Source organism: Carcharhinus amblyrhynchos, chromosome 28, assembly GCF_965287045.1.
Source record: "Carcharhinus amblyrhynchos chromosome 28, sCarAmb.v2.hapA, whole genome shotgun sequence".
NCBI classification, from domain to species: domain Eukaryota; kingdom Metazoa; phylum Chordata; class Chondrichthyes; order Carcharhiniformes; family Carcharhinidae; genus Carcharhinus; species Carcharhinus amblyrhynchos.
The window spans coordinates 13,933,971-13,956,191 of record NC_137351.1 but is presented as its reverse complement, the minus strand read 5'-3'; the positions used below and the strand labels follow the sequence as shown (position 1 = coordinate 13,956,191).

The 22,221-nt window shown below is 43.4% G+C and overlaps 1 protein-coding gene across 1 annotated transcript in view; it reads right to left on the bottom strand.

The window, feature by feature from the left end:
- spg11 (SPG11 vesicle trafficking associated, spatacsin) overlaps positions 1 to 11,511 on the bottom strand; it is a 157,058-nt gene extending 145,547 nt beyond the window's left edge. Inside the window, exons 1-3 of the mRNA XM_080214326.1 lie at positions 11,176 to 11,511; positions 2,953 to 3,137; positions 1,658 to 1,885 (exon numbers count right to left, since the gene is read on the bottom strand). Of these exons, the coding sequence (XP_080070452.1) occupies positions 1,658 to 1,885; positions 2,953 to 3,137; positions 11,176 to 11,426 (664 nt within the window). The 5' untranslated portion in view covers positions 11,427 to 11,511. The remainder of the gene's footprint in view (positions 1 to 1,657; positions 1,886 to 2,952; positions 3,138 to 11,175) is intronic.
- Positions 11,512 to 22,221: the final 10,710 nt, after the last annotated feature.

Genomic DNA, 22,221 nt, shown 5'->3' with positions numbered 1-22,221 from the left:
AGCAACAGAAGCAGAGGCTAACTTTAGACTAGTTCTGCGAAAATAAAAAATATCTACTTATAGGACATAATAAAGCATAAATCAGGGCAGGGGATTTTTGATTGTTTAGAATAAAAGTTGCCTACTGTATAGTGTTTAGACAATATTAAATATTTTACAGGTGCATCATAGAAAGCATTCTTTCTGGTTGTATCACAGCCTGATATGGCTCCTGCGCTGCCCAAGACTACAAGAAATTGCAAAAGTTTGTGAATGTAGCCCAATCCATCACACAAACCAGCCTCCCATCCATTGACTCTGTCTACACTTCCCATTGCCTTGGCAAAGCAGCCAACATAATTAAGGACCCCTCGCACCCCAGACATTCTCTCTTCCACCTTCTTCCTTCGGGAAAAGATACAAAAGTTTGAGATCACATACCAACCGATTCAAGAACAGCTTCTTTCCCTGCTGCTGCCAGAATTTTGAATGGACTTACCTTGCATTAAGTTGATCTTTCTCTACATCCCAGCTATCACTAACACTACATTCTGCACTCTCTCATTTCCTTTTCTATGAACAGTATGTTTTGTCTATATAGCACACAAGAAACAATATTTTCACTGTATAATAATACGTGACAATAATAAATCAATTGAAAAATATTGCTTTTAGTTTACAGTAAAATGTCTTAAAACTTGACAGTGTGTAATCCTTCCAGTCTGGAAATTTAAATATCTTTCTAAAGGTGTTCAAGTCACCATGGAGATCATAACTGGTGCATTTCAAAATGTATTTGCAGATCCATTTCCTCCATCTAACAAAAGTTTTTAAATGAGAAAAAAGTTGAGTGGAAGAGTTAAGAGGAGGTGAAGCAAGGCTCTGCTGGAAAAGGTGAGTAACTTCAAAATAATGTTCTTGTACTGCCCTGCAGCAGTTAAAGGAGAATAAAGCCAAACTAGAAATTAACTTTGAAACATGATTATTGATTTTTCACAGCATGTGTTTTTGGAGATTAGTTTGTGTAAAAGTGAATGGAGCACTGTAGGTATCATGTGGTGGGGAACTATTGCCAGATAACCTGCACCAATCTTTTAGCATAGCTGTAAGGACCCATTTTAACAATCCCTATTACAGCTTTAATTTAAAAATATTGATTTTTTTTTAAAAACGTTTTCACTGATTTGTGAGAGGGAGAAAAAGCAGGAATTGCTGAGACTCACTATCAATGTAAAGATGGGATTGCTCACTCATCATATTGTTTCAGCTGCGTGCATGTTAATTCATGTTCCTGAGGACTGTCAGGGTCGCTAACACAAAATTGTTTGTGCTAACGAGAATCTGAAAATACAGCAGGGTGGTGGGGAATTTAAAAATATATGCTGGTTGTTGTTCTTTGCACCTTTCGTTCTTTAAAAGATGCCACTGTTATATTTTGACAAGCATTATCTAACTTTGTGTACCATTGTCAAAAAACTACAATGTAAAACACCATAAGGTATGATAATCAATTAGTTCCCAGGCCAGTGATTAATACATTGCTGCAAAATTATTCTGCTCTACCACGAAAGAGTACTTGCATCTCATATAATGAAGGCTAAACCAAAACTTGGTATTTTAACTAATTATTATTCATGTAGAGTTTGTGTTAACTTTTTTTAAAAAATGAAAAAGATACATATCCAGCCTGTACTGTCCAATAAGAACAGCATTTCTTGGCAAACCTGGCCATCTGTTATTCTCTCTGCAGCACTGGGAGGCAGACAAAGCTTAAAGCCACCCAAATCAGCAGCCTCCGAGGTGCCTTCCAACCAAGTCAGATGAAGCAGAATGCTATTATCTAGTAGTATGTAGGATTTGCCACTTTTGAATGACAGAATTTTCACAGTAAAAGATGAGGCCAAGCCTGGAAACAAAAAACAATTTACTTCAAACCGTCCAAATGCAGAGAAATTAACAGGAATTTTCACATAAATTTCAGTGTAATTCTACATTTTGGTACGGTCACCAGTACCAAATAATAAAAACAAAATAGATTATAAATGGATCATTAAGCCTGCACCCAGATGAAGTTTTTTTTAAACATTGCTTTTGCTAGCCTGTCTTATTTGTATAGCTGAAAGTACAAACGAAGACACGTATTCCATACCTTTTTCTCCAATATCGTCAAGCTCAGTTAAATGAACTGATGAGAAAACACTGGGTGGCACAGTGATTAGCAATACTGCCCCACAGTGCCAGGAACCTGGGTTCAATTCCAGCCTTGGGTCACTGTGTGGAGTTTGCATGTTGTCCCCGTGTCCGCATGGCTTTCCTCCGGGTTTCTCTCACAGTCCAAAGATGTGCAGGTTAGGTCAATTGGCCATGCTAAATTGACCCTAACATGAGGGGATTAGCAGAGTAAATATGTGGGGTTACAGGAATAGGGTGGGTTGTGGTCGATGCACCAAATGACCTACTTCTGCACTGTAGGGATTCTAAGATCTTTTCTATGATGTAAGAGAATAAAACCTTAATGTATAAATCCCTTTTATATCTTCTTTCAAAAGGTAGCCCTTGTAAATTAATGAAAGGCTTCAATGATTTCCTGTGCAACATTGTAATCAGTATGTTGTAATGAGGGAAACCACATCAAATTGGCAAAATGGACTATTGAATGATCCAGTGCAGGGGGCGGGGGGGGAAATCATTTGGTCCGTCATCCCTCTGCCAGTTCCTTGAAAGAGGCAGTCTCACTGCCTTCCTCTTTCCTCTAACCCTGCAACTTTTTCACCTTCAATTAATTATCCAATTTTCTTTACTACTGAATCACATTCCACCGTCCTTTTAATGTGTATTCCAGAAAAAAAACTCACTGTGAAGCTGTTTCTTGTGATTTTCTCTCTCAAATCCATGTTCTCTGGTTACTGAACCAGTGAAAACATTATTCCTTAAACAGCTTTGCTCACTATTACATACAGTAATAACACTCACTCAGGTTCTTGCTTTCAACCAGTTTCTTCAGTGCTTCTTTACTACAGCTGTGAGTATTGGTGACATCACAGATGCCATCCTGGACGTGCAGCTCGTAGATCCCCAGGTCATTGCAGCTACTGAGAGCAAGAAGCCGCTCCCTAACGGGTGAAGCCTGCAAAGTCTCAGCTGTTTCCCAAACAAACCTGCCCAACAACAAGCCAAAGACAGAATATATATTTAGTTTGCAGAGTAAAGAAATTACCAACGTTTACGCCGACTGCGCTAGGCAATTGATGAGGTGGAGATGAAATAGGGTAGGACAATCATGTGGAGCATGAGCAGTGGCAGAGTAGTTGTGTGGACATCCTGTTTCTGTGCCACTTTCTATGCAACTAACATCGACAAAAGCATTGCTTCTACCATATTACTTTGAGGTAATCTTCACTGTTTAATCAGCTGTTTACACCTTAAGGTGCAATTACCTTGGCATAAACAGATGCTGTACTTAACTACAGCCATAAATAGTCAAACTCTCTCAACAATTTAATTTGAGGCAGTGTGGAGAGAGCAAAAAGCAGATGAAAGGACAGTTAAATCTCTGCATGATCTGGCTCTACAAATCTAGGTGAAGAAGGGAAAGGGTAAATGAATTTTGTATCTAGAATATATCACAAACATAACCCTTCATCGTGGCTGATCTTCCCAGGCTTATATTGCTCCTGGCGTTAAAGTAAGTTACTTGTTCATGTCTTTCACTCTCATAAAGACAACTGGTCAGACGTGAATATAGACGGTCAGATGTGAATGTACAGACAGATGGTCAGGTGTGAATGTTATCTGCAGACATTGCAAGCCTTGCCTGTTTATGTTAAAAGCATAACAAGTAACTTCAGAGACAGAGATGCCGAAGCAGTCGCAGGCATGGTAATTGAAGGAGGATGATCAGAAAATTGCCCGGAATTGGAAGTTTATGTCACACTTGTTACTAAGACTCATGATGTATAAACACCCACTACGTGTTTGGGACTACCAGACTTCTCATAGAGCACATTGTTAGGAGCCAGTTCTCCCAAAGCTCTGGAATAAACGCCAAAAATAAAAGCCATTGTACTTTGACTCACTAACAAATCTCAGAGGTATTATTTTACCTACAACATTGGTCTTTGTTTGATTAGAATGTTTTAATATTAAGAACTTCGAGGATGAGATGTATTAATACTTGGGATGTATATGCACACCCACCAGCACAGTGCACAGTCGCTGCATCGTTTACACCATCTACAGGATTCAATGCAGAGCCTACCCATGGCTTCTTTGGCAGCACAAACCAAACCCTTGACCCCTATCACCTTGATTGAAGACAGCATGTGGTAATATTACCAGCTGCAGGTTCCCTCTTCCAGTCTCACACCCTACCAGCCTCAAACCCCACCAGCTTGGGCAAGTCTCCCTCCATTCAAAATCCTGGAATTCTCTACCCAAAACACTAGGCAAGTACCTTCACAAAGGCTGAGGGGTTTAGGAAAGACCTTAAGGACAATTAGGCTTGAAAAATAAAGCCAAGGACACAGACATCCCAAGAACTAAAGAATGCTATTTGTGCTTCAAAAGACTGAAGGAATATTTCCTTGGTTTGTGATACTTTTATGCTCCATCTGCGTCATCTCTTTCCTCAGGAAGCTCTGCAGGATAAACCCTTGATAATAATAGGTTGTCCTTCACAAAAGATTAAAGCCAGGCCAATTGGCTGCTGCTATGTTCAATACATGCAATATTGCTGGGGAAATCTCAGCTCAAAATTGTATTATAGAAGCACAGCTGTTACTCAGTCATGCTTTGCTATATCAAGTTGAATTTAGGTTCCGTCTTCACCCACCCACCAACAGCATGCACAGTAACTTGGCCTGTCATCCCTGAGCTAGCCCTTTTAAAAAGAGTCACAGAAGGTGCTCTTTCTGCTGGCACTGCAAACTGTTTCTTTCCATACAGGGCTCTCCAAACCATAAAGCCCTGGATGTTAAAGACATCCCATTGCCACACTTTCTTTCTCCCCAGCCCCCAATTATCTGGACAGACAAGCAGAGTGGGCAAAGAAATGACAGATGGAATACAGTGCAGAAAAGTGTGAAGTTATACACTTTAGAAGGACGATCGGAAACAGACTATTTTCTAAATGGGGAAATGCTTAGGAAATCAGAAACACAAAAGGGGCTTGAGAGTCCTTGTTCAAGATTTTCTCAAGGTTAATGTGCAGATACAGTCAGCAGTTAGGGAGGCAAATGCAACGTTAGTATTCACGTAGAGAGGGCTAGAATACAAGAGCAGGGATGTACTTCTGAACCTGTATAAGGCTCTGGTCAGACCCCATTTATAATACTGTGAGCAGTTTTGGGCCCCGTATCAAAAGGGATGATGTGCTGGCGTTGGAAAGGGTTCAGAGGAGGTTCACAAGAATGAGCCCTGGAATGAAGAGCTTGTAGTATGAAGAACATTTGAGGACTCTGGGTCTGTACTCGGAGTTTAGAAGGATGATGGGGGGGTTCTTATTAAAAAAATTAGGTACTGTGAGGCCTGGGTAAAGTGAATGTGGAGGATATTTCCACTAGTGGGATAAACTAGAATCAGAAGGCACAACCTCAGGCTAAAGGGACCATCCCTTAAAACAGAGATGAGGAGGAATTACTTCAGCCAGAGAATGATGAATCTGTAGAACACAGAAGGGTGTGAAAGCCAGGTCACCGAGTGTCTTTACGACAGAAATAGGTAGGTTCTTCTTAATAAGGGGATCAGGGGTTATGGGAAAAAGGCAGGAACAGAAGAAGAAGAAGAAGAAGAACAGAAGAACAACCCCAGCACGGGAAACAGGCCCTTCGGCCCAACGAGCCCGCGCCGCCGCATCGCCCTACACCTATTCTACCCTGCATGTCTACGAATGGGACCCTACTCAGTCAGATTCAGGGAAGAAATAGTGTCAATTTGGTGGAAACCAATTAGCCTAAGAGCACATCTTTGGGGTGTGGGAGGAAACCGGAGCGCCCGGAGGAAACCCACGCAGCCACAGGGAGAATGCGCAAACTCCCACAGACACAGGCCCAAATCCATGTATCTGCACAGCTAGCAGTGCTAGTCACTGAGCTGTTGTGGAGCCCGTCTATCGGTCCAGGATCAAGCACACACACCGACATGAAGTACTAGGCCACTCCTGGACTTCCAAGAGCAGCCCACGCACAACCTGCCGTGTGCATGCCCCTCGCTTGACACGAGGTGGACCTCCACCTGTGGAATAAAGACAAAACATATTAATAAGGAGAATGGGGATGAAAAAAATATCAGCCACGATTGAATGGTGGAGCAGGCTCGATGGATCGAATGGCCTAATTCTGCTTCTATTTCTTATGGTCGCTGGTTCCCGATCATCCTGACAGTGGTTACAAGTCTTCCAGGTCCATTTCATCTTCAGTTTTCAGCATCTCTATCAAATTGCCCTTTAACATTCTTTGCTCCAAATCTTAGCTTCTCCTGTCTCCCTACTTAACCGAAGACCCTCATCCCTTGTAACATTCAGAAAAATTTCCACTGCACCCTCGCGTAGTCCTTTGCATGGGCCAGTTGACATTTTGCTTTGGTGAGCTTTATGGGTAGTACCATGCATTGGTGGCAGCCTTAGACGATAGTTTGCACCATTATGTCAAGCATCACCTAGCACAGCTCAGGGGCCCGCACTCTGGCACGGCTGCCTCTTTCTGCAGATCAAGTCCTATGATCCGAACATTCAACGCACTCTCCGTGTTCTCATCCCACCTACTCCTTGTGTTGGAGATCTCTACTGCCTCCTGAAGCTACACAAGGTCAACACACCCGACTGTCCCATCGTATCAGACAATGGGATCCTGCGACAGAACCTCTCTGGCTACATCAAGGGCATCCTGAAACCCATTGTACAAAGAATGCCCAGCTTCTATCACAACAGTACAGGCTTCTTACAGAAACTCAGCACACATGCAGCAGTTGAACCAGCAACGCTCCTCGTCATAACGATTGTCTCAGCATTCTACACTAGCATCCCTCATAATGACAGCATTGCTGCAACTGCCTCAGTACTCAACGTCGACAACTGCAACTTCCAGACAATTCTGCAATTCATTCACTTAATCCTGGATCACAACGTCTTCACCTTCAACAACCAGTTCTTTATCCAGACACATGGAACAGCCATGGGGACCAAATTTGCACCTCAATATGCCAACATCTTCATGCACAGGTTTAAACAAGACCTGTTCACCGCACAGGACCTTCAGTTGACGCTATATACTAGATACATTGTTCGCCATGAGTCCAAAGGAAGAAAATGTCAACAATCACTGAAACAACTACATGATGACATCAACAAGTTCCATCCCACCATCAGACTCACCATGGACTTCTCTCCAGAATCAGTTGCATTCTTGGACACGCGCATCTCCATCAAGGACAGTCATCTCAGCACTTCACTGTACCGCAGGCCCACAGGTAACCTCACGATGCTCCATTTCTCCAGCTTCCACCCTAAACGCATTAAAGAAGCCATCCCCTACAGAAAAGCCCTCCGTATGCACAGGATCTGCTCAGATGAGGAAGATCGCAACAACACCTACTGACGCCCTCGTAAGAACAGGATATACCGCTCAACTCATCGATCGACAGTTCCAACACCCCAGTGAGAAATCGCACAGACTTCATCAGAAGACAAACACAGGACACAATGAATAAAGTACCCTTCGTCGTTCAGTACTTCCCTGGAACGGAGAAGCTATGACTTCATCTCTGGAGCCTTCAACATGTCATCGATGAAGATGAACATTTCACCAACGCCATCCTCACACCTCCACTACTGGTCTTCAAAACAACCGCACAACCTCTAAAAGACCACTATATGCAGCAAATTACCCAGCCTTCAGGAGAACAGTGACCACAACACAATCCTGTCACGGCAACTTCTGCAAGACATACCGGATCATCGACACAGATACCATCATCTCATGTGAAAACACCATCTACAAGGTACACGATACATACTTGGCCAACATTGTCCACCTGATACGCTGCATGAAAGAATGTCGAGACATGGTACACTGGGGAGACCATGCAGGTGCTACAACAGCAAATGAACAGACACTGCTTGACAATCACCAGGCAGCAATGTTCCCTTTCCAGTCGGGGAAAACTTCAGCAGTCATGGGCATTCAGCCTCTGATCTTTGGGTAAGCATTCTCCAAAGGCAGCCTTCATGACAACATAGAATTGCTGAGCAAAAACGGATTGTCAAGTTCCGCACACGAGGAAGGCCTCAACTGGGATCTTGGGTTCATGTCACACTACCTGTAATCCTGGGCTGGGCTTGCACAATCTTACTAACTATCCTGGCTGGAGCCAATTCACACCTCTAACCTCTGCTTAACCCTCTCTCCACTCATTGTCTGCACCCGAAAAGACTTGATTACCTGTCAAGACTCACATTCCAACCATTATCTTGTATTCGAGTTTGTGTCTATACATGCCCTGTTTGTGAACTGAACTCTTCACTTACTTGATGAAGGGGCAACGCTCCAGAAGCTTGTGCTATCAAATAAACCTGTTGGACTGTAACTTAGTGTTGTGAGACTACTCACTCTTTCTGCAGAGGAAGACAGTGGGCTGGGAGGATGCACGATTTGCCAGCCTTTGCTTTCTCTGGGCCGCCTTCTCAGCCAGTGGAGCTTTTCATTTCCGCTTGTCTCTTCCAATATCTTTCCATACATAAAAAAGATTTTTGGGCATACAGCTGCTATCCATTGATGAATGTGGCTGAAGTAGTGCAGACATTGTTGATTCAGCAGTTTATGTATGTTGATGGAATTCACTAACTACAAGACTGCGGAATTGCCTTGCCATGTGATGCTGACAATACATCTCGGACAGCAAAAATAGAAACCGTTCAGCCCTTTCTTCTGCCCATCACGTGTTGTCCAGCTCTCACCATCGTACAGGAATGTGTGTGGAGGATGCAGCCATGGTAGACTCACAGTTTAGTGTTCTCAATTAGGCCTCTGTTATTCTGCACTTTTTTACTCAGCTTGGACATTAACAGCTGCAATTTTTACAATCCACATGGTTGATTTCTTCATCAAGTGACAGATTACTGGTGACTGTGGAATCTAGATATGGAAAGCCATCAATAACCTGCAGCATCAAGATGATGCTCTCCTTAAAAAAATCTTTCAAGGCTGGAGTCAATTGAACATTTAAATGCCAAGATTGACCAATTCGGCAAAGGTATTAAAATTATGGGGGAAGGCGGTTGCTAGTTAGTTCAGATGGCTAGAATACAATGCAGAGAAACACCAATACAATGTGCTCAATTCCCAGATTGGCTAAGGCTTCTGAGGCTCTGCCTCCTCAACTTGCCCATAAAGTGATGTCATGGCATACGCCATGATTAGGAAGTCTTGGTTAACAAGGACACTTCATGGAGAGATTAGAATCATCGAGACTCATAACAGAAGAAATTAATTCAATCTGTGCCAGTCCTATCATTTTAGTCCAGACCCCAGCTTTTCCTCCCCCCATTTTCAAAAGCAAAAGTAGTTGGTTGAACTTAAGATACAGATCACCCATGCCAATACAACACATTAGGATTCTGAGTAGCCTACTCGTGGCTGATACTTCCCTGCAGTAATGAGGAAGTGTTGCACTATTGAAGTGCCATTTTTTTCAATGGGACCACAAACCAAATGGCTGTGAAAAATCCCATTGCTCTATTTTAAAGAATAAGAGAACTTTCCCCCGAAGTCTTGCCCAATATTAACCCCTTAACCAAAATACTACAGATGCTGGATAAACAAGTGTGCTAGAAATACCTAGTTACAGAATCACAGAATTCATAGAGGCCCTTCAACGCATTGTGCCTGCACTGCACATCAAGCACCCATCTATTCTAATTCAATTTTCCAGCACTTGGTCCATAGTTGATATGCTATGGGATTTCAAGTGTCCATTTAAAAGCTCCCCCAGAGCTTCCACCGTTTTGAGCCCCCTGTAATGCCATACATAAGCCTCCCCCTTTTTTCTTATCCAATCCTATATATCCCTTGACGTTCAGAGTTCTCTGGTCATTTTGGTCCAAGCCCTTTATGTTTATGGTAACATGTTGGCCTCAATTCTGTCTATTTCCTTTGTAAATGACTCTCACTGCTCTGTTGTGGATTTTCCTACAAGTTGCTCCCAGTCCACTTTGGCCAGATCCTGTCTTATATTAAAATCAGCCTTCTTCCAATTCAGACCCTTTTATGTCCAGTCTATTTCCATAATGATCTTAAACCCTACTGAGTTATGGTCACCAGCACTGAAACGTTCCACCTCTGACACTTCCACCAACTGTCTGGTTTCATTCCCTAAAATTAGATCCAGTACCACCTCTTCTCTCTTGTAGGACTTTCTACATGCTGGCTCAAAAACTCTCTTGGGTGCCCCCAGGCACCTGGCACTGACAGGCAGCAGTACTAACCATTGTGCCATCTGGCTATTACCATATTACTCTTTGTGGGAGCTGGCTATGTGCAATTAACTACCCAGCTTCCTACAAAAGTACTCGAAGAGAGGTTCATTGGCTGCAAAATGTTTCAGACCCTGCTGTATTCTTGACAGGGTCTATATAGGGAATTAGGACAAGGGCAGCAGAGTTTTGGTGAGCTCAGGTTTAAGTGATACGAAAGGTGGGAAGTCAGGTAGGAAAGCATTGACTTGTAAGTTTAAAAAAAGCATAGACAATGGTCTCTGCAACAAATGGGTGGCATAGTGGTTAGCACTGCTGCCTCACAGTGTCAGGGACCCAGGTTTGATTCCCAGCTTGGCTCACTGTCCGTGTGCTGAGTCTGCATGTTTTCCTCATGTCTGCGCGGGTTTCTTCCAGATGCTCCGGTTTATTCCCACAGTCTGAAAGACGTGCTGGTTAGGTGCACTGGCCATGCTAAATTCTCTCTGTATACCCGAACAGGCGCTGGAGTGTGGTGACTAGGGTATTTTCACAGTAACTTCGCCTGCGGTGTTAATGTAAGCCTACTTATGACACTAATAAATAAACTTTAGTAACTTGGTCCTCCCGCAGCTCCCAGTTCCAGACTACAACTCCCAGAATGCCAGGTGGGACCAGGGCAGTCACGCGGCTGGAAGTTGCCCACGTGACCAGCTCGAACCATCGGACAACCGCCTCAACTCAAAACTCACTCGGTGAAGCTACCGTTCCGAGTGGTCACACTCCTCTGGCAGCAGCGGCCCGAGTCCGGACAGCGCACAGTGAAACACAGGCCGCCTTCTCCGGTCGGGCCCAGGCCGCATAGCGCCTGGCAGCAGCGCACTGCCTTAGCCCGCCGCAGACTCTTCGCCTTCCTCCACTCGGGCGCCGCGTCCAACAGGACTTCCAGAAACTTCGGTCCCTCCGCCGCGGGCCCTCTGTCCGACCTGAGCTCCGTCTCCATGGTGTTGCTTAGGCCGGGCTTCCCGCTGTGGACATGGAACCGGGTGGCGGCTGAAGGGGAAAGCAGCGGGTACAACAAACCTGCTGGGTGGGTGGGTGGGTGGGGGGGGCTATATGACTGACAGCGGCTTCACCCAATCTGCTTACAGTTCTGATGTCCCGTCTTCGCAGACTAGCCAATCGCTGTGAAAGGGGCGGGGCAACCTTCACGTTCGGTTGAGTCGTAAACAAGCGAGAGTGTCTGATAGACAAAAACAATCGATCCTGGTCTGGAGTTATTCAGGATCTGACTGAGTCCAATCGGCCCATCTCGTCTATGCTGGCTGTTGGACAGTTGGGAAAGATTACAGAGAAAAGGCAGGAGAATGAGATTGAGAAACATATTACCGAGACGGAATGGTGGAGTAGACTCATAAGGCAGAATTTTACCGGTATACCTGCCGGAGGTTCGTATGAATCTGCTCAAGGTTAATGGAAAACACTGTCCTCCAAGGCTCGCCCACTCCTGGAATCAGACTGGGTGTACTGGTAAAATTCCGACCATAGAATCCCTTCAGTGAAGAAAGATGCCATTTGGCTCATTAAGTCCGCACCAACCACAATCCCATCCAGGCACTATTTCTGTAACCCCACATATTTACCTTGCTAATCCCCTGACACTAAAGGACAATTTAGCATGGCCAATTAACCTAACCTGCACATCTTTGGACTGTTGAGGAAACTGGAGCACCTGGAGGAAACCCACGCAGACATTGGGAGAATGTACACATTCCACTCAGAAAGTGACCCGAGGCCAGAATTGAACCTAGGTCCCTGGCACTGTGAGGCAGCAGTGCTAATCACTGCTACCATGCTGTGATGGGCGAAATGGCCTAATTGTGCTCTTCTATCTTATGGCTTTTCTAGTTATCCAATTAATTTAAAGTAGAAAATATTCCCCTTTGACCAGTTTGGATAACTGACAGGTAGTGGCAATTTTGAAAGTCCATCCATGTTACAGTGTAAACTAGACTGGTGGACCACAAGAAAGTCTGTCACAAATGGTGTTATTGAGCACGTTTCCAAATTCTGCACGTCTTTGAAGCAACAATTGTGTGATTGGCTTCTTTGTTTCCCGCTAAGAAGCAGCAAGAATGAGAGAGAGAGTACATCACAATAAAGTTGGGTTCATTTATCAAGTGTTACTAAGTGTTATTCTCCAAATACACAACAAAACCAGCAACAAGATTAATAGACATGTGCTTGCTAAACCAGCCAGATGAAGAAGTTTAAACAAAGAAAAGTCAGATAAAGAAAAACTTTTCACTGCTGTCTGCAGAGAAAATCAGTTGGCTAGTGTGGACATGAGTTAAAGATACCCTGAAAACAGATTCTAGAGCTGGCCATAGTAAATGGCAGACTGAAGCTGTGCTCTCACAAGTGATGAACATAGTTTTACAAAGAATGACTTCAGGACTAACACCTAGCCTGAAACTCAATTACTCCAGGAGATTGGAGCTGTCAGTTCAGTAAGAGGGTCTTCAATGGTAGCTCAGAGTGATTCTTCCTCCACCATTGAGGAAATGCACGTTAGAGAAGCTACACGAAGGCTACTGCATACAAACGAAGGAAATAGCAAGATGTTATGTCTGGTGGCCTGGGACTTGATGCTGTGATCAAGGAAAAAGCTAAAACATGTTCTTCCTCTGCATAGGTAAGAAACCTGCCACCCTTTGCACTGCTGCCTACATCTTAGTGGTCCGAAGAGGCTTAGCAACTTGTGCATGTGGATTTTGCAGAATCTTTTGAAGGACACTTTTTTTTAGTAACTGTTGACACTTGCACCAATGGCTAAAAGTCACTGTGATGACATCTACCTTATCTGAGAAAACCTCTGAAAAGCTGGGAGAAGTTTTTAATTGCTTTAGATTTCCAGAACAGCTGGTGAGTGACACTGGACCTTAATTTGTCACACAGGAATTTGAGAACTTCCTACAAGAAAGTGATATTCAACACATTACATCCACATCATTCACCCTGTCACTAACAGACTAACAGGATGCTTTGCCCAAACAACGAAACATGCTTTCTAAGCAACCAAAGAACAAGGTTAGCTTATCCAACGCCGACTATCGCCAACGTTTATAGATACACCATAGAAAGCATTTTTTCTGGTTGTATCACAGCTTGGTATGGCTAATGCTCTGTCCAAATCCGCAAGAAACTACAAAAGGTCGTGAATGTAGCCCAATCCATTACGCAAACCAGTTTCTGTCTACACTTTTCGCTGCATTGGAAAAGCAGCCAGTGTAATCAAGGACCCCGTACATACTGTCTTCCACTTTCTTCCATTGGGAAAATGATACAGAAGTCTGAGGTCACATACCAACCGACTCAAGAACAGCTTCTTCCCTTCTGCCATCAGATTTTTAAATGGACTTACTTTGTATTAAGTTGATCTTTCTCTACACCCTAGATACGACTGTAACACTACATTCTGCACTCTCTTCTTTTCTTCTCTATGTATAGTATGCTTTGTAAAATGTGCAAGAAACAGTACTGTTCACTTATCCATGTGACAATAATAAATCAAATCAAATTAGGGACAAGGAGTCTTGGTTCAGAATTACTCCTCGGGGGAAATGGGGTCCTGCCACAGTTCTAGCACAAACTGGACCTGTCTCTCACACTGTCCAGACCTCAAATGTCATTATCTAGAGGAGACATGCAGATCAGTTACAGGCTGAAAAAAGATCCACTAAAACTGGAGCTGTTGAGAATTCAGGTTACTGTCATACCAAGTTAGGACTTTCCTGTGACCCCTACACCACTAGATACCATTGAAAAAGTCAACACCTCACCCTCTGTTCAGGTTCAAAGACAACCTCCAGTTTCCATTTCAACCCCAATTAAACCAGCCATCACTGACGTGAAGATGAAAATGCCAGAGGTTCGCCATCAGTCATCCCAAGAGTAATAACTTTGGACTGCCTGAATTTACGGCAGTGACCAATCAATTGACTATTGTTCATGTTAAACTTGTTTTGCGGTCTTTCAAATTAAGGGAGAGAGAAAATATTATAGTTTTGTCACTTTTGGTTCCCCTTAGAGTCTTGCTGTAGTAATATAGGCAGGAAAGTGATGCAATATGATATAAAGTGGGAAACAGAGAAGCAGCAGATATGACAGAGAACACACCACAATAAAGTTATGTTCGTTTATCGAGTGTTCCTGAGTGCCAGTCTCCAAATACACAACAGTCCTCCTCCCCTGCTCTTTCCTGAGTCACGATGTTCTGGGCTCAAGTCCAATTCCAGGACTTGAGCGCCAAAATTAAGGCTGAGTCTCCTGTGCGGTACTGAGAGAATGCTGCACTAATGGAGGTCCGTCTTTTGAGCAAGACATTAAACTGAGACCCCATTTTCTTGTTTGGACCATAGAAGCAGAATTAGGCCACTTGGTCCATCGAATCTGCTCTGCCATTCAATCATGGCTGACATTTTTCTTATTGCCATTCTCCTGCCTTTTCCCCATATTCCCTGATCCCTTATTAATCAAGAACCTATCTATCCCTGCCTTAAAGACACTCAATGACCTGGCCTCTTCTGCGGCAAAGAATTCCACAGATTCACCACTCTCTGGCTGAAGAAATTCCTCTTCATCTCTGTTTTAAAGGATCGTCCCTTTAGCCTGAGGTTGTGCCCTCTGGTTCTAGATTGTCCTATTCGTGGAAACATCCTCTCCACGTCCACCGTATCCAGGCCTCACAGTATCCTGTAAGTTTCAATAAGATCCACCCTCATCCTTCTAAACTCCGACGAGTACAGACTCAGAGTCCTCAAACATTCCTCATTCAACAAGTTTGGGTGGATGTGACAAATGCTTTTATACCATTTTGAGGAAGGGCAAGGAAATTTCTCCCTTGTGCTAGTCAATTTTTGTCTCCCAATTAACATAAAATGATTGGTCACTATCTCATCGCTGTTTGTGGGATGTTGCTGTGCACAAATTGGCTGCCATATTTCCTAAATTACCACAATGACTCCATTTTGAAAGTATATCATTGGCTGTAAAGTGCATTGAGATGTCCAGTGATTGTGAATGGCGCTGTATAAATGCAAACCTTTCCTACATAGCTCTGTAATTTAGTTTCCCTTCAAGTATGTATCCAAATTCCTTTCTAAAGTTGTCATTGAATCTGCTTCTAACATCTTTACCAGCAGTGTGTTCCAGAAAAACAATTTATTGTGTTTTCTTTCCTCATTTTGCCAGTTGTAGTTCTTTTCCCAATTAACATTTCTATGTCCTCTGATTATCAATCCTGCTGCCACAAATAGTGTCTCTCTATTTATCAGATGTTTTTGGGCATCTCTTAACTTTTATTTTACCTTTCTTACCCCAGTTTCTCACATAATGATGAAGAACAATCCCATTTTCTCACGTAACTGAAGCCCAGCATCCCGGCATGTAATTAGTTAGTTGGTCCATCTACACTCCAGAATGAAGACATTTGGCCCACCAAGTCTGCACTGATCTTCTGATGTCTGATGGATGGATGACTTCCCATCCAGGCCCTCTCCTGTATCCTAAGTATTTACCCTCTAATCCCCCTAACTTATACACCTCTGGACACTAATGGGCAATTTAGCACGGCCAATCCACCTAACCTGCGCATCTTTGAACTGTGGGAGGAAATCGGAGCACCCGGAGAAAACCAACACAAAACTTGGGAGCATACGCATACTCCGCACAATCACCCAAGGCTGGAATTGAACCCGGGTCCCTGGTACACTTTCCCTCCACAGCCCTGTCTATTTAATTTCATCAACCAACATTTATCTACCAACTGCAATTCTGCAGGGCCTGTAATATAGGAATGTTTGCCTAGGTGCTGCACAGCAGCATAATCAGAGAAAGAAAATTATCAACATTACCAGAATGGATTATCTGGCCACATATTGCATTATGGTTTGTGGGATCTTGCTGTGCACAAATTAGCTGCTGTGTTTCTTACATAACAACAGTGACAACACTTCAAAAAATATTCCATTGGCTGTGAAGTTCTCTGGATATTCTGAGATTGTGAAAGTCACTCCATTTACGCAAATCTATTTTGTCTTTCAAGCAATAGTCAATTGTTTGATTGACTCCAAAATATTGATATTGGATATCAAAGAACAAAGAAAATTACAGCCAGGCCCTCCAAGCCTGCACTGACCATGCTGCCCAATTGAACTAAAACCCCCTACAGTTCCAGGACCGTATCTCTCTATTCCCATCCTATTCATATATTTGTCAAGACACCCCTTTGAAAGTTACCATCGTATTTGCTTCCATTACCTACCCCAGCAGTGAGTTCCAGGCACCCACCACCCTCTGTGTGAAAAACTTGCCTTGTACATCTCCTTTAAACCTTGCCCCTCGCACCTTAAACCTATGCCCACTAGTAATTGATTCTTCCACCCTGGGAAAAAGCTTCCGACTATCCACTTCGTCCATGCCCCTCATACTTTTGTAGACTTGTATTAGGTCACCCCTCAACCTCCGTCATCCCAGTGAGAACAAAACAAATCTTTTCTGTACCCTCTCCAAAGCCTCCACATCAAAGAACAAAGAAAATTACAGCACAGCAACAGGCCCTGCGGTCCTCCAAGGCTGCACTGACCATGCTGCCCAACTTAACTAAAACCCCCTACCCCTCCGGGGACCGTATCCCTCTAATCCCATCCTATTTATGTATTTGTCAAGACGCCCCTTAAAAGTCAGTACCGTATCTGCTTCCACAATCTCTCCTGCAATGAGTTCCAGGCACCCACCACCCTCTGTGTAAAAATCTGCCTTGAACATCTCCTCTAAACCTTGTTCCTCGCACCTTAAACCTGTGCCCCCTAGTAATTGACTCTTCCACCCTGGGAAAAAGCTTCTGACTATCCACTCTGTCCATGCCTCTCATAATCTTGTAGACTTCTATCAGATCACCCCTCAACCTCTGTCATTCCAGTGAGAACAAACCAAGTTTCTCCAATCTATCCTCATGGCTAATGCCCTCCATACCAGGCAACATTCTGGTAAATCTTTTCTGTACCCTCTCCAAAGCTTCCACATCCTTCTAGTAATGTGGCGACCAGAATTGAATGCTACATTCCAAGTGCGGCCTAACTAAGGTTCTATAAAGCTGCAACATGACTTGCCAATTTTTAAACTCATTGCCCTGGCTGATGAAGGCAAGCATGTCATATGCCTTCTTGATTACCTTCTCCACCTGTGTTACTGCTTTCAATGACCTGTGTACCTATACTCCCAAATCCCTCTGCCTATCCATACTCATAAAGGTTCTGCCATTTACTGTATATTTCCCATCTGTATTAGACCTTTCAAAATGTATTACCTCATATTTGTCTGGATTAAACTCCATCTGCCATCTCCCTGCCCAAGTCTCCAACTGATCTATATCCCGATGTATCCTCTGATGGTCCTCATCACTATCCGCAATTCCAACAACCTTTGTGTGGTTTGCAAACTTACTAATCAGACCAGTTACATTTTCCTCCAAATCATTTATGTATATTACAAACAGCAAAGGTTCCAGCACTGATCCCTGAGGAATACCACTTGTCACAGCCCTCCATTCAGAAATTCATTCTTCCACTTCTACCCCCCGCCCCCAAGGTACCTTCATACCCTGTCTTCTATGACTGAGCCAGTTCTGTATCCATCTTGGTAGCTCACCCCTGATCCTGCGTAACTTCACTTTCTGCACCAATCTGCCATGAGGGACATTGTCAAAGGCCTTGCTGAAGTCCATGTAGAAAACATCCACTGCCCTACCTTCAGCAATCATCTTTGTCACTTCCTTGAAAAATTTGATCAAGTCAGTGAGACATGACCTCCCCTTCACAACACCACGTTGTCTCCTTCTAATATGTCCACTTATTTCCAAGTGGGAGTAAATCCTGTCTCGAAGAATCCTCTCCAATAATTTCCTGACCACTGATGTAAGGCTCACTGGCCTGTAATTATCTGGATTATCCTTGCTACCCTTCTTAAACAAAGGAACATGACACAACATCTCAGTGACTATCACTGTTTGCTGTGCAGATACATGGATTTGGGCCAATGTCTGTGGGAGTTTGCGCATTCTCCCCGTGTTTGCGTGGGTTTTCTCCAGGCGCTCTGGTTTCCTCCCATACCTCAAAGATGTGCTCTTAGGCTGATTGGAAACCAGATTGAGAGCAGGGACAATTTGTTACACCAATGTGGAATGCCATAAGCATAGACAAGGGTAATGGGTGGAGAGGGGATTCACAATGTTGAAATGGTGGCACGGGCTCATTGGGCCAAAGGGCCTGTTTCCTATGATGTGTTGTTCTTTGTTCTTTGAACAACATTGTCTATTCTCCAGTCTTCTAGGACTGTATGATGTGGAGATGCCAGCATTGAACTGGGGTAAACACAGTAAGAAGTCTCACAATACCAAGTTAAATGCTCTCTCCATTTACATTGTCTGTACTTTTGAGACTTGATTACCTCTTATACCTTGCATTCCAACCATTATTTTGTAAATTGAGTTTGTGTCTTTATATGCCCACTCACCTGATGAAGGAGCAGCGAGTGCTCTGAAAGATAGTGGCTTTTGCTACCAAATAAACCTGTTGGACTTTAACCTGATGTTGTGAGACTTCTTACTGTACCTCTCCTGTAGCCAGTGAAGACACAAAATTTCTCTCAAAGCCCCAGCAATTTCCTCCCTTGCTTCTCTCAGTATTCTAGGGTATATCACATCAGGCCCTGGAGACTTGGCTACCTTAATGTTTCTCAAGAATCACAATACCTCCTTTTTTTTGATGTCAAAATGACCCAAACTATTTACACACCCTTCCCCACACTCATCATCCACCAAGTCCTTTTCTTTGCTGAATACTGATGCAAAGTACTCATTTAATATCTCACCCATTTCCTCTGGCTCCACGCATAGATTCCTTCACCTGTCTTTGAGTGGGCCAACCCTCTCCCTGACCATCCTCTGGCTTTTTGTCTATGTATAAAAAGCTTTGAGATTTTCCTTAATCCTGCTGGCCAATGATTTTTCATGACTTCTTTTAGTCCTTTTTACTCCTTGACTAAGTTTCTTTCTACTTTTCTTGTATTCCACAATTGCTTCAACTGCCCCTAACCTCCTGGCCTTGACAAATGCTTCCTTTTTTTCTTTGACTAGGCTCACAATATCTCTCATTATCCAAGGTTCCCAAAACTTGCCATACTTATCCTTCATCCTTACTGGAATGTGCCGGTCCCGAATTCTTATCAACTTACACTTGAAAGCCTCCTACATGCCAGGTGTTGATTTGCTCTCAAACATCTGCCCCCAATCTACATTCTTCAATTCTTGCCTAATATTGTAATTAGCCTTCCCCCAATTTAGGACTCCACTTTTTTTTTAATCCATCAGTACCTTAAAGCTTACTGAATTGTGGTCACTGTTCCCGAACTGCTCCCCTACTGAAACATCGACCAGCTGGCCAGGCTCATTCACCAATACCAGGTCCAGTGCGGCCCCTTCCCTAATACATAATACAATATCTACATAATGTTTCAAGAAGGCCTCCTGGATGCTCCTTCCAAACTCTGCCCCATCCATGCCCCTGGCATTAAGTGAGTCCCAGTCAATAGAGGGGAAGTTAAAATATCCCACCACAACAACCCTGTTATTTTTACACCTTGCCAAAATCTACCTATATATCTGTTCCTTTATCTCCTGCTGACTGTTGAGAGGCCCATAGTAAACCCCCAACATTGTGATTATTCCTGTTCCTGAGCTCTACCCATATTGCCTCGCTATCTGAACCCTTCCCCTCTCCTTGCAATTCCACACAGACAGACATTCTTGGCAATAATTCTCTCCTATATCACAGGCCATGCATTGTTTTGTGCTATGAAGTATGTGATAATTTTGGTTTTTACCCATCCCTCTAATGAGCAGCTCAATCCCCAATCAAAAAATGTTGTGTTTCAGCTTTTTTGCCTAATGTCAACCACTATTCTTGTTGGGGATTCTTCTGATTTATAGTCTTGCTTAACGTTTCTTAGAATCATAGAATCCCTACAGTGCAGAAGGAGGCATCTTGGCTCAATGAGTCTGTACTGACTCTTACCAGGCCCTATCCTCCTAACCCCGTGGATTTACCCCACTAATCCCCCTATATATCTTGGGACACTATGGGGCGATTTAGCATGGCCAATCAATCTGTTCTACACATCTTTGGACTGTGGGTGGAAACTGGAGCAGCCGGAGGAAACTCACACAGACATTGGGAAAATGTGCAAATTCCACACATTTGATCCCAGGTCCCTGGCACTGTGAGACAGCAGTGCTAACCACTGTGCTACCATAAGTTTGTGAACTTATTTTTATATTTCCATCTTGTATCCCTTTGTCCGCATTTGTAATGGAAACTACTGATATAAACATCACCCTGCAATTACATCTGCTGCCAATGTTAGCTTTGCAGCTCTAAGGTGTAGGGTACAATTACAGAGTGACAATTTTCCCCAGGCAGTTTTCATGATAAATGCAAGCTAGAAGTCTCCATTGGGAAAGAACTTGACAGGAAGCATGTGCTGAGACTAAGAGAATAATACATTGGACAGAGTGACAATTATTCAAAAATAAAACAAGAGTCAGACATGCACCCTGGACTATCTGTCTTCCACCTTCTTCCGTCGGGAAAAAGATACAAAAGTCAGAGGACGCGTACCAATTGACTCAAGAACAGCTTCTTCCCTGCTGCCATCAGACTTTTGAATAGCAATAAATTGATCTTTCTCTACACCCTAGCTATGACTGTAACACTACATTCTGCACTCTCTCATTTCCTTCTCTATGAACGGTATGCTCTATCTGTATAGTGTGTAGGAAACAATACTTTTCATTGTACGTGTGACAATAATAAATCAAATCAAACTGTACAGAAAAGGTCCTTTGGTCCATTGAGTCTGCACCAACAATAACTACTGCTAAAGGTGCGCTATTCCCATATTCCAATGCTCGTCCCATACTTTGAAAGTTACGATATTTCAAGTGATCATCCAAATATTTTTTAAAAGTAAGATTTCTGATCTCCATTACCTTCCAGATACTCAACACCCTCTGCGTGATTTTTCTCAAAATCCAGGTGGCACGGTAGCACAGTGGTTAGCCCTGCTGCTTCACAGCACCAGGTTTGATTCCTGGCTTGGGTCACTGTCTGTGTGGAGTTTGCACATTCTCCCCATGTCTGTGTGGGTTTCCTCCAGGGTGCTCTGGTTTTCTCCCACATTCTGAAAGATGTGCTGGTTAGGTGCATTGACCCAAACAGGTGCTGGACCCTGGTGACTAGGAGAATTTCACTGTAACTTCATTGCACTGTTAATGTAAGCCTTACTTGTGACTCATAAATAAACTATTATTACTTTACTTTGAATTGTTTGCCCCTTGTGATTGACCCTCTGAACAAAGTGGAACAGCTGCTTCCTATTCACCCTGTCCAAATCCAAATAGGTTTCCAGCCTCCACTACCTTCCCAGGGAGTGCACTCCAGATTCCCAACACCCTCTGAGTGAAAAAGTTTTTTCTCAAATCCCCTCTGAATCTCCTGCCCATTATCCTAAGACTATGCCCCCTCCCCAGGTTTATATATTTATTATCAGTGATCATTAGCTGTTTGCTACTGTTTAAACCATTGAATACATTAATAAACATTGAAGAACTCCCAGGAACGTAAGTGAATTGTAACTCTTTCCTCTCTGTGCTCGATGTATCCAGCCTGACAGACCCGGAA